The 13,507-nt window shown below is 34.4% G+C and overlaps 1 protein-coding gene and 1 long non-coding RNA gene across 5 annotated transcripts in view; one reads left to right on the forward strand and one right to left on the reverse strand.

Annotated features, from left to right (window-relative positions):
* COL24A1 (collagen type XXIV alpha 1 chain) overlaps positions 1-13,507 on the forward strand; it is a 387,744-nt gene that overhangs the window by 65,676 nt on the left and 308,561 nt on the right. For all 4 annotated transcript variants that reach the window (XM_025417772.3, XM_025417773.3, XM_025417774.3 and 1 more), the window contains exons 9-11: positions 5,815-5,859; positions 10,448-10,501; positions 11,716-11,760. In XM_025417772.3, the coding sequence (XP_025273557.3) occupies positions 5,815-5,859; positions 10,448-10,501; positions 11,716-11,760 (144 nt within the window). The remainder of the gene's footprint in view (positions 1-5,814; positions 5,860-10,447; positions 10,502-11,715; positions 11,761-13,507) is intronic.
* The window catches only part of LOC112640952 (uncharacterized), a 32,586-nt gene that overhangs the window by 989 nt on the left and 18,090 nt on the right, over positions 1-13,507 (reverse strand). The window contains exons 6-7 of the long non-coding RNA XR_003124371.3: positions 3,561-3,891; positions 1,225-1,302 (exon numbers count right to left, since the gene is read on the reverse strand). This is a non-coding gene — a long non-coding RNA (uncharacterized LOC112640952). The remainder of the gene's footprint in view (positions 1-1,224; positions 1,303-3,560; positions 3,892-13,507) is intronic.

Raw genomic sequence — 13,507 nt, forward strand, 5'->3', positions numbered from 1 at the left:
TTATAAAATTGACAACATGGAGATTTATTAGAGAATTTTTTTCTCTCACTGTCTCTCTATATAGGCATTTCTCACTTTACATCGTTCCCACATACACAGATTTCAGTTACTTATGTTTAATTAAATAGCACCAATCTCCCAGCAACATGATTCAAATTTCATTTCCATAGTTGTGGTTAATTACATAAGTACAAACTTTGCTACTGTCTCTTCTGCCTACAAAACAACATAAACTACAAAAACTACATAAATAACAGATATGCATCCAGATCAACGACTAGCCACATCATATCATTCAGCCAGGTGGTGATTGTTCACTGCATATCTGTTAGTTATACATAGGTAGCAAAGCGTGTAGTATGTTGCTTCTTTGTCTCTCAGTGATAAACCTATGAGATATTTTACACAATGGATAATCAAAAGATGTAATTGACCACGAAAGATGAGGGTATAGCAAAATAGATTACTCCCTTCCTATCCTGAGATAACACAGGGCTTAAAATTAAAATTGAACATAAATGGAATTATAGAAGAAATAACTGATACTGGGACATGGCTGCCATTTGAGAGACTCTAGCTGATACAGCCAGAGGAACATACTAAAGATTAACTTTTTGACATAAATGAGGAAAGGGTTGTGATGAATTTGACAGAGATTTCCCAGAGGAGGTTAACACCAGCAAAAAAACTTCACAGTAGAAGAACTTTTGGAACTAGTTCATGACATTGAACGTACAAAGGATAAAATGTTCACAGTTGATCCAGACTTGGAAAGGACTGTGACAATTTGCCAAAGTGTAGAAAATATGCTTGCTCAGTATGGTAATGTATACAAGGCCAACCTATTCAAACTACTCTTTATGATTTTTTTTTCTAAGAAATGACACTTTCTCAATGTTTTTAATGTTTTGAATTACATTGACTCTAAATATTAGTTTAGCATTTTTTTCATTTCCCTACACAATTGTAACTGACAGAATTTTTAACATTTGACAAAAATTTTTAAAAGTCACAAAACATTTGCAGTTTTTCCCATTATTAATATTGCTTTGCATGGTTTCAGCTTGGACAGTCTGTTCTGTGGTCCTGTAGTACCATGTCAAGTAAGGATGGCCTGTATATAAATGGTACCACTATCTTCCTTATGGATTAACATTTTATTTATGCATTCAAAATTTAAGCTTGGGCAAAGTTCAGGTATATACTTGAAATTTGTTTCCTTACCATCTCTTAACATTTCTGATTTCAATTCTACTGTATCTCTTTCACTCTTTCTTTTTTTCCTTTTGGTCATGCGGTTACCTATTGATAACATATATTTGTTAAAGGTGAAATTTTTGTTGAAATAAGTATTAAAATTAAAGTCTCTGTGTTAAGATTAGATTCTGAGCCCCATTTGTTATTGGAATTCTTGGTAATGCAATTTCCCATCACAAAAAATATTTAGACAATTCTATAATTTATTGTAATGAGTCTTTTTTTTTTTTAAGATTTTGTTTATTTATTCATGAGAGACACAGAGAGAGGCAGAGACATAGGCAGAGGGAGAAACAGGCTCCTCACAGGGATCCTGATTTGGAACTCTATCCCTAAACTGGGATCATGCCCCAAGCCAAAGGCAGACGCTCAACCAGTAAGCCACCCAGGCGTCCCTATAATGAGTCTTTAATCTGTTTTAAAACAGTTTGTAAATTTTCCTATTGACATTCCTTGAGGAATGTGTTCACATCAATTTTTTTTTCAATGTATTCATCTGAGAAAAATTGTGTATTGTCATTTACTGGGCTTTTTTTGTTCTTCCTATGTGAATATAGAAAACAGTGACTCAAATATATTCAAAAGGCTATATTATAAACTAACTTTTAAAAATAAAATATTAGATCCCTCGATTGGAGCTCTGCCAAAATTTAAATGTAGGCATTTTTCCCAGGAACTTAATCCCAGGAAATTTATTTAAAAACTTTACAGACTAGTGTTTAAGTAGAAAATAAATAAGGAGTGTAGTCACAGATATAGGGAATAAATGGAGACCTTTCTATAATAGTGGTTCTAACTCCGGTATATTATAGATACAATAATATCACATTAAAGTAGCAAAGACATTTTTTAATCCTACTTACTTATCTTTCATTTTAACATTAAGAGAATTAAGATGTGATATTAGATACTTAGTATCTATTTTGGGGGCACCTGCATAGTTCAGTTACTTAAGTGTCCAATTCTTGATTTGAGCTCAGGTCATGATCTCAGGGTCATGCAACTGAGTTCTGCATCAAGTTCTGTGCCCAGCACGGAGTCTGCTTGAGATTCTCTCTCTGCTTGTACCTATATACCCTCTCTGTCTCTTTCTGTCTCTCTAAAATGAATAAATAAATCTAAAAAAAAATTAGAATCTATTTTCTACTCAAGTAACTCTCAAATCCATTGAAGTCTTTTGATCAGTTCATTCATTCATCCAAATCTCGTCATTAATTAATTAATGGGCACTTTCTATGAGGTAGGTACTGTTTTAGGCACTGAAAATACCACATTGAATAACATATATAAAGAACTCTCTAAAGAGCTTATATACCATCTTTTATTCCACCACTCAAATCTGATTTATAATTATCTTTCACTATGCTATGAAAGCCTCCAACCTGACCCACTCTCTTCCATTCTACACATCTCAGAATCTCTATCTTTATTTTATATCATGTGCCTGAATCTTGTTTTTTCTCTGATATATACATCAATCTTACTTAAATTCTTCTTCTGCCTCTTAGTCCAAGTTGACTCATAAATATGCCTTTGTTTTTCATTCAATGAAAGCTAAATTAAAAAAGTAGTGACTTTCGTATAGCCCAAGTAATCACAGAATGCTAACAGTAAAAGGAAATTTTAAATTAAAAATAAATAAATAAAAATTCACTGCCATCATTTTATAAATATAGACTTTGAAGCTCATGATGTAGCTAGTTAGTGGCAAAACTGGAACTAGAACTCTGTGTGCTCAGTCTGTTCCTTATTATTATTAGCAGTGAAAAGACAGCTAAAACATTTTGATTTACTCAGGCTCTATTGATTGCAAAGAATGTAGACTTAGGCTATATCAAGGAAGAGATAATTATTTCATTCCTCTCTATAGTATTAAGGGAAGCAGGGACCCAAGGAATCTAAAAATAGGTGCTGTAATATACCTAAGTCTTATGGAGACCAGTACTGATTCAAAACAGTTCTGAGTATCTTAGTAGCTTTAGTTTGTGAATCCTTTACTGTGCTTTCCTACTACTGTTCTGTTGTTACTCCTCTGCTCTTTCTCCATCTGCCTTTTTGTATTATCTTGCTTTTCCTCTGAGAACAACTTTCTTCCTCAAGGTAGTTTGTGCCTACTCTAAATTTTGTATTGATACACTGACTTTCTTGTAGCATCTCAATTCCCCTGCTCTTCCTCTTAACCTTTGTGAATATTTCCGGCTTCAGCCCCCACCCCCTCATCCCCCCACTGCTAAGTGCCTGAATTTTTCTTTCTTTCCTTTCTGAAAAATAGTTTCACTTAATTAAAAAAGGATTTGACTGACCCACTTTGTTTCTATTTAGGCAAAACTCTTTATTCCAAGTGACTTCATTGGCTAGGGGCCAGACTTCGTATTGGTCTCCCACAGATCGAGTGTTGTGTCCTGTGGCCGAGGTGGAGTAGGAGTGAGTTCACAGAGGACAGGTCATGACTGTCGCTGCCCTCTTATTAGAGTCTCTGGATGTCGGACAGTCCCTTCAAAGGAAATTGTACATGCAGAAGATACCATGTTTAACAAGTCTAGCTCACCATTTTAAAGTGTTTCAGAGAAAGTAATTAAAGAAGTTGTACTGCCACTGTGTTCTGTTTCATCATGGGCTCCGGGAGGAAAGAAACTGTGGTCAGAAAAACAGGTGGAAGCCAAAGAAAGGGAGGCATATAGTTAGACTCAAGTATTCACAGAAAGAAACATAAATAAGTAAATGAATAAACACATACTTTTTTAAAGAAAAGGAAAAGGAAATAGGCTTATGGGAGGGGTTCTAAAATGGAGGAAATACCTACCTTGTAGGATTACTATCAAATTAAATGAAGTATTTGGAAATGGCTGGCACAACATCTGGCACAGAGCAGCTCAGTGAGGTTCCTTTCTTCCTTCTCCCCCCCACCCCCTTCTCTCCCCCATCTTTCTCAGATCACTTCCTTGTTTTTCGAATAGGCACCGCTTCTAATTTCCTCTTTGTCTAGCCAAAGCATTACTTCCTTCTCTAATTCATTAATACAAATTATTAAAACCCTCAGTGATTAATCCTGAATGACCTTTTAATTACATTATTTTATATCCTGAAATTCTAAAAACTTATCTTCAGTTTGCAGTATATTAATTCAAAGTTTTGATATTTGTAAGCTCTAAATGATTTCGGTTTTTGAGTTATAATTTGCTTAAAATCCTATGAGGTATTTTCTCTCTCTTTTTTTAAAAAGATTTATTTATTGAGAGAGAGAAGGAGAGAGAGCACACACACAGGAACACATGAGTGAGAGAAAGGGGAAGAGGGAGAAAAGCAGACTCCTTGCTGAATGCAGAGCCCTGTGCATGGTTCCATCTCATGACCCAGAGATCATGACCTGAGCTGAAACCGAGAGTCAGACACTAAATGGACTGAGCCACTCAGGCACCCTGAAGTCCTATGAGGTTCTTAAGAAAAGGAACTTTTTTTTTTTTTTTTTTTTTTGTATATATCAAAATCTAGTAAACAGTAAACAGTATGTTGATTTACTGATTGTTGACAAGAGCTAAACAAACACCAGTCTTCCTTCCTTCCTCTCTATCTCTTTCTTTCTTTCTTTCTTTCTTTCTTTCTTTCTTTCTGTCTTTCATTTCTTTCTTTGCTTCTCTTCTTTCTTCTTTCTTTCTTCTTTCTTCTTTCTCTTCTTTCTTTCTTTCTTTTCTTTCTTTCTTTCTTTCTTTCTTCCTTCCTTCCTTCCTTCTCTTTCTCTTTCTTTCTTTCTTTCTTTCTTTCTTTCTTTCTTTCTTTCTTTCTTTCTTCTTCTTTCTTTCTTTCCTCCTGTTCCTTCATTTAGCTTTCTTCATTTTGCTTATAGAGGATCTTTGTAGAAGAAAAAGGATATTATCTATTTTAATATCTTTGGGTGTTAATAATGAAGATTAAAGATTTGATTTTGGTTCTATAATATGGAAAACAATTTTTTTCATAGTAATTTTTTAGCTCTGTAAAACCTCTTTTTTCATAGGACCCATCAGCAGGCTCTTTGATTTTTCTTAGGTCATTCATGGAGTGTGATGACAGTATTTGGATTAAAGAAACTGCCAGAATATGGTCTAGTTTTTCAGTAATTACAAATAGATTATGTCTAAGGGCATTTTGCTTCAGCATTAATAAACTAAAAGCATCTTGATAGAGTCCAGTGTTGGGCTCTGTGCTGGCATGGAGATAGCTTAGGATTCGTTCATTCTCCCTCCTATCCTCCTACCTTTCTAAAAATAAATAAATAAAAAATAAATAAACCAACTTTTAAAAAGCTTCAGTAAGATTTAACAGACCCATTCCTGGATACCAGTTTTATGTAAAAGATGCTATTTTTTATTCTCTATTCAATACTATGCTATAATTTTTGTTAATAGTAATAAATAATTCAAATACTTAAAAAGATGAATAAGAAATAAATTATAAGAATTAAATAGGCATTGATGAGGAAACAAAAAGTTGGGATAAAAAACAACTTAGAACCTTTGTTTAGTTTTCAGCTTTTATGAGCTTACTGTTCATGGCATGTCTTCACCTTTAACGTTACAGGGACTCAAAGGCTATCCAGGGCTCCCAGGACCCCGAGGTGAACCAGTAAGTACTTTATTTATAAAACTTATATCTTAAAAACAAAACAAAACAACAACAACAACAAAAAACAAACTTGTATCTTTTCCAGTAAAAAAAGATACATTAGTGAACTCCACTGAGAAATTATTTTCACCCATTTATTATTTAAGATTTTCTTCTCTGTGACTTTTTCTCTGTTTAGTGCAGGCCAAACTTTTCAATTGATCATATTATTGATTTGTTTTTGTTTTTGTTTATTCCCCAAATCCCTGACTGACTTTAACTATCTGCCTAACATTTTCCAGAATAGCAGTTCTTAAATTTTTGAGGTTCACAAATCCCTTTATGAGTGTTATCAATGAACTCTTTCCCCAGAAAACACACATATTCATGTACATGCATGCACACATGCACACACTACACACTTGATTTATTTTTATTTTTTGTTTTTTTCTTTCACACATTTGATTTTTTTTTTTTTTAAGATTTTATTTATTAGAGAGATAGAAAGAGAGAGCACAAGTGTCAGGAGAGGCAGAGGGACAGGAAGAAGCAGGCTCCCTGCTCAGTGGAGAGCCCAACTGAGGGCTCCATCCCAGGACCCTGGGAACATGACCTGAGCCAAAGGCGGACACTTAACAGACTGAGCCACCCAGATACCCCACACATTTGATTTTTTATACAGTTTTAGGGGCTTGCCTATTTACAAAAGCTTACTCTTAGCTGTTAAGTTTCCTGACCCTTGCATAAGGGAATGTAAATAAATTTTAATAAAAAACCAAGTCAGAGTTACACATATGGTGTTGTCCATTACATAAATACGCACATATTTAAAAGTCAGAATAGTTTGGGAACTATTTAGTTTTTAATATGTTATTCTTTCTCCCACCAGAAAATAATATATCACGTCATAGGAAAAAAAATAAAGCCATATCACTTGTCTTCAATACAGTGTGTACTAGGTCAGTATAAATAAAGCAGTGAAAAGGGTGAGAGATTAAAACTAACTAGGGTGAGGGATCCCTGGGTGGCGCAGCGGTTTGGCGCCTGCCTTTGGCCCAGGGCGCGGTCCTGGAGACCCGGGATCAAATCCCACGTCGGGCTCCCGGTGCATGGAGCCTGCTTCTCCCTCTGCCTGTGTCTCTGCCTCTCTCTCTCTCTCACTGTGTGCCTATCATAAATAAATAAAAGTTAAAAAAAAAATGTTTTTAAAAAAAAAATAATAAAATAAAACTAACTAGGGTGATAGACACCATTATTGGAGATTCAGCAAAGAGCCTCAGGAAGCCCTAAAGAGAGCTCCAGGAAAACATGTGATGGAATGTCCCTGAGAGAAAGATTGAAATGAAGCTAATTTTCTCTTTCATTCATGTTAAGTGGGACAGTACACTCTGTTCAGTCCCTGAGGTACAATTTTTCAGGATTACTAATTACTAGATATGGCAGGTAAGGTGATATATGTATCAGTAACAAGTTCAATCTCGGTTTTTTTAAGATCAAACAAGTGCTAAAAATCATTAATGGGGAAAAAAGAAAGGCAGGAAGGTTTAGTCCCTGTGAAGAAAAAAGTCTCTAGAAAAATACTTTGTGGATCCCCGGGTAGCTCAGCGGTTTGGCGCCTGCCTTTGGTCCAGTGCCTGTGTCTCTGCCTCTCTCTCTCTCTCTCTCTCTCTCTCTGTGCCTCTCATGAATAAATAAATAAAATCTTAAAAAAAAAAGGAAAATACTTTGACACAAATGTATGGTTTCTAATAAAGAAAACCTAGTATTTCACAAGTGAAAAATTGACTGTGTTAATACTTATAAGTGTTCTCACAATTGCTCTATAACCCAGTTCTTAGTATACTTATTATTGTTCTCAGAGTGAACAGTAATTGTTGCAGTTTCTCCCACTTTTAAATATATTTCTGCACATTGTTCTATTTTGTCTACACAATAATCCTGTGACCTAGATATTGTTATTCTATTTTACTAATTCTAGTTGGTAGCAGTGCTGGGATTCTCAATGAAGTCTGATTATCTCAGAGCATGTGCTTTATTTTTTTTTTTTTTTATTTTTTTAAATTTTATTTATTTATGATAGGCACACAGTGAGAGAGAGAGAGGCAGAGACACAGGCAGAGGGAGAAGCAGGCTCCATGCACCGGGAGCCCGACGTGGGATTCGATCCCGGGTCTCCAGGATCGCGCCCTGGGCCAAAGGCAGGCGCTAAACCGCTGCGCCACCCAGGGATCCCAGAGCATGTGCTTTAAATGTTGGTGTTAGAAGTAGGATAGAGGCAGGTTCCTATTCCTAATTTCTCTAGGATCTAGAGATAAGAACTTGGCATCTAAATTCCCGCATTCAATCTATAGATTTAAGTGGCCTGACTTTTTTGTTTTTAACCATTTTTGAGTGCATAGTGAATTTTAAGTTGTAGTGTTTGCTTTGAGTTTCTTTTGAGCTTCTATGGTTGTCACAGTGATTTTAGGGTGTGGTTGGCTTGGACATGTTTATGCAATATAAGACTGCTAAAGGCTTGTTTACTTTGTTTATTGCCATTCCAGGATAGCAGAATTTAGCCATCCAGTGGAATTCTTTTGTGTTTATCTTTACAGCTGGAATGTATTAGATCTTTACATGTTGCCTTACCACTCTCTGTGAAAATTCATTCAAAATCAGATTTCCTTTATGTCTTAAAACAGATTGCTTTTTAATAGAGTTCAATTAACTTGATTTGGCTAGGAGAGGAATGAAAGGCATGGTGGTTGGCCCTAGCCAGACAGTGACCTGTAGAATAAAAGCAGTTCTTTTAATTTATTTTACTCCTTTCTATTGGCATACCCAAATATAAGGTTTTGTGGATGTCTGGATATAGGCCTGTGTATTTCAGAATTGGATGAGGCATAAAGGAAGCTGTTGTAAATAGACTGGAGCAAATCTCATAATTAGAGGGCTTTCCCTAGAATACTATTGGAAATTACACACACTTCAGAATTATGCTAGGGAAGCAACCTTGGATGGCGGTCTCTGGAATGAGACATGCTGGTTCAAATCCTGGCTTTTCACTTACTAGCTGAGTGACTTTCCACTGGTGACAGACACTTTATGTCTCATTTTTTTTAATCTGTAAAATACACCTAATTTACAGAGTTTAGGCAGATTAAATAAGATAATACATATAAAATGCTTGAAATAGTGCCTGGCATATGATAGGAGCTAAATGAATGTTATTGTGGGAATAAAATATTTTATATTATTCAAATTTTAATAAGGTAATATTTAATATAGAAATATGGTTTCTGGAATTCATAGGACAAATCTCTCCATCTGTAGATAAGAATCTTATTCTGTGCTCCTCAGAAAGCCAGTGTTTTATTCATATTGTGTTAAATTGTCCATTGTCATGTCTATAAATGGATGTCTATATGTATGTGGACATATACATGTATATGTATGTGTATGTGCATCATATGACAACTTTCATCAGATTATCTAAATTCATATCCAGGCTCTGCTACTTACCAACTGTGATATCTTCGGCAAGTTTCTTAACTTCTCTGTATCTTACTTTCTTCAAATGTATAATAGAGAAAATAGTATCTACCTCATAGATATAAAGTGATTGGCATAGTGATTGGCACATAAAAAGTGCTCAGCAAATGGTAATTGTTGGAGGAAAGGGAGAGAAGAGAGATAAATGAGAAAAGAACAAAATTAAGAGATTCTGAGAAAAGTAGAAAAAAAGATATATCTGAAGCCTACATGTCTAATAAAATGGGAGGACAAAAATTTTCATCTATGATCCTCCATTTGCCTTTTCCTTTATTATCTCTGCAGATTTTCCAGATTTTTAGGAGTTTTATAGTGTTTCTATACTTAAACTGAAGGAAACACTCTTCTGTGTGCTTCAAAGTAGAAGGGCAAAGGGCTACTTAGTGTCTTTTATCTCTTTTACAAACAATAAGAAGGAAATGATTTACATAATAAATAACAAAATTATAATAAATTTACGATGGCTGTCATTTGAGGTTAAGTAAAGGCAGTTCAATGTACATTCTTCTGGCATTTTCTTGGTTCAAGAACTATTTAATAGACCTAGACTTTGGATAAACTAACAAATGAATGAATAATTTATCAATGAAAGAAAGTCAAGACAAAGTGGAGGTCTTTCTTCTCATTTGACCTCCCAGTTCTGTGGCAAGTTTCCTTTCTTAAGCCTTTGAGTCTCCATGTTTCTTTCTTTGTTTCTTTTTTTTTTTTTTTTTTTTTTTTTTTTAGGATTTTACTTATTTATTCATGAGAGAGACACAGAGAGAGGCAGAGAATAGGCAGAGGGAGAAGCAGGCTCCTCTCAGGGAGCCCAATGTGGAACTCAATCTCAAGACCCCAGGATCACGCCCTGAACTAAAGGCAGATGCTCAACCACTGAGCTACCCAGGTTGTCCAGTTTTGGCTCATTTTTATTTCATATAGGTGATTTCAGTCAGATAAACAATGTGCAGGACCCTTAGTACTTTTATGGGGGAAAATTTTTTTATAAACTTGAGTATTATAATTGTGCCAAATTTGCTTCCTTGGGCTTCTTTTGGTTTTTGTTGTATTGTTTTATTTATTTTATTTTTTATTTCAGGGAATTCCAGGATTCACTGGTAATATTGGTTCACGTGGTTACCCTGGCAGGCAGGTGAGGTAACTATATTTACATTTTCCTTTTATGTTCCTTTTCATTAATGCATTGTATGTTCTGATTTTCAGAGTTAAAGTTCAAATAATAATTGGCTTATTTTTATTGAATAATGAATTACTCATGGCAAAATAGTTTTAAAATTAAAATTGTAAAAATCCTTCAAAAATATTACTGTAGAGAGGTTTGTTTAAAGTGGGAGTGGGGTTTCTAAACAGGTATGATGTGATACAGTGGAACCTTCAAAATTAAAATGCCCAAGGGTCAAATAAGATTTTAAAACAATCCTGCTATGGATTTTACAATACTTTCACTCACTAAAATGAAGTAATGGTAAGAGTTAAGATTGTATAACAAGCATTGTTTTTTAATAGCACAGTTATAAAAACTTGAGACACAGTTTGGCATGTATACCACCACCAAATGCTTTTATTTGAAATGAATTCAAGCCTTTGTGATGCAGTTTTGAAAATTTACTCTAAACATTTCATATTTAATTTTTTCTAATTTATAATTTTATTTATTTCATGTAGACTAATAATAGAGCAAATTTTCTTTCATAGGTTTTCATGAATTGAAGACTTACTCTTGAAATTAATTATTCATTTAGCATACTGGAAAACTATAGTTGTAATACCTTTTTTATTCTCAAGAATGAGGGAAGTGAAAATGTCAAAAAGTAATCTATAGTTAACAAAATCCCATATTTTAGGTCTTAAAAATACACGGAGAGTATTGTATATTAGAGTCTTACAACCAAGTGATGATTTGTATTATCAGAAACATATAAAAATACTCAAGCATATGGACATTGATCAGAAATTAAAAATGTATTTTTTAAATTATGGGAATATATTTTAGATAAGTTAATTAGATGTGTTTTATTTTTTTTATTTTTTTAGATGTGTTTTAAAAAGAACATGGTTTTCCAATGAGAAAGTTTAATTAAAATTATTTTTTTTGTATCTTATAATGTGTGCTAATTTACCTTATTTAGGTGACTAAAATATATTTTTGTAGAGATTATATATATAGTGCCTCTTTGGTTCTGAAATTCTAAAACTCCTTGAACATATATAATCTTCATTAAGTATACCTAGTTCTGAATTTTATACTTGTAAAAATGATATCTCTTTATATCTTATTTTATTTTATTTATAAACAATGCTTTTAAAATATTATAGCATGATGATGATGTCTTTTGTTCACACTAGGGTTTAGCTGGACCAGAAGGTAATCCAGGTCCTAAAGGTGTACGAGTAAGTAACCATTTTCATCCTTTTGTAAGCATGCTTGTATAAAAGTAGAATGAAATATATAAAATAGGTATCAGTTTCACACGTCCACAAGAACTTTGAATGTAATGCCAGTTTAGCCTGAAAAGGACATTTGTCCAATAGATACTTTCATTTTTAATGGTCACAGAGAGCAGTCTTAACAGTAGTAGGTTTTACATCATTCTTTTCTATTATTTTCTGGCTCCTAGCATAATGTCTGGTAGGTTAGAATGGACTCTATAAACAGTTGTAGTACCATTTATATATGAACATATATAGACCTAAGAAATCATGATAAAAAATATGAAGAGTCAAAAAAATTCATATTAATTTCAAGGCTGAGATAATATGATACAAAAACTATCTGGAGGAAAAAAAATATCTGCAAAGAAGGAAATAAGCTTATCATATCAAGAATACACCATTGCACTTCCAAACCACTAAAGAGTTTAGACATTTTTAAAAATTTATTTATTTTAAGGATTTTTATTTATTTATTCATTAGAGAGAGAGAGAGAGGCGGAGACACAGGTAGAGGGAGAAGCAGGCTCCATGTAGGTAGCCCGACTCGATCCTGGGATTCTGGGATCACACCTGGACCTGAAGGCAGACGCTCAACTGCTGAGCCACCCAGGCACCCCAAGTTTAGTCACTTTTAATCATTAAGGGAATTAAAAAAAAATTACTGTGATATCTTACATAGTGTGCTACAAATTAAAATCAAAGCTAGTCTAGGAAAAATTAGAAAAAGTAAACTGGAATTTTTGTTTTTAAAATTCTTTATTTTTAATAGTTATTTTCCAGAATCTACATCTATGCTTTGTATTATCTAAAATACTTTTTTGAGAGGCGCCTGCATGATTCAGTCAGTTAAGTGTCCGACCCTTGATTTTGCCTCAGATCTTGTTCTGAGGATGGAGCTCCCTGTTGGGGTCCCCTCACACAGTTCTAGAGTCTGAGAAGTTCAAGGTCAAGGCACTAGCAGATCCAACATCTGGTGACAGCCTACTTCATGGCGTGTAGACAGTTGCCTTCTCGCTTTATCTTTACATAGCTGAGATAGCAGTCATCTTTCTCATATCTCTTCTTCTAGGGGCACTAAACCCATTCATGAGGGCTCTACCCTCATGCCCTAATTACCTCCCAAAGAGCTCACCTTGAAATACCATCACACTGGTGACTACACTTCAACATATGAATTCAGTCGGTAGCAAGAGGCATGAAGTACATTCACATTGTTGTGCAGCCATTACCACCATCCATCCTCAGAACTTTTTCATCTTCCCAAATTCCATCTCTATGTCCTTTAAGTAGTAACTCCTCATTCTCACTTCCTCCCAACTTCAGGCAACCATTCTGCTTTCTGTCTCTATAAACTTGACTATTCTGTGTATTTCATTTAAGTGGTATCATTCAATATCTATCTTTTTGTGACTGGCTTATTTCTCTTAGCATGATTGTCTTCAGGGTTTATTCATGCGGTAGCACGTGTCAGAATTTCCTTCCCTTTTAAGACTGAATAATATTCAATTGTACATATATTCCATATTTTGTTTATCTATCCATCTGTTAAGCATTTGAGTTGCTTCCACGTTTTGGCTATTGTGAGTAATGCTGTTCTGCTTCTACAAATGACATTTACTTTTTTTAAAAAAATCTCAATTCTTCAGGTGCCTGGGTGGCTCTGTCAGTTAAGTGTCTGCCTTTGGCTCAGGTCATGATGCCGGGG

The sequence above is a fragment of the Canis lupus genome, chromosome 6 (assembly GCF_003254725.2).
Source record: "Canis lupus dingo isolate Sandy chromosome 6, ASM325472v2, whole genome shotgun sequence".
Taxonomy (NCBI): domain Eukaryota; kingdom Metazoa; phylum Chordata; class Mammalia; order Carnivora; family Canidae; genus Canis; species Canis lupus.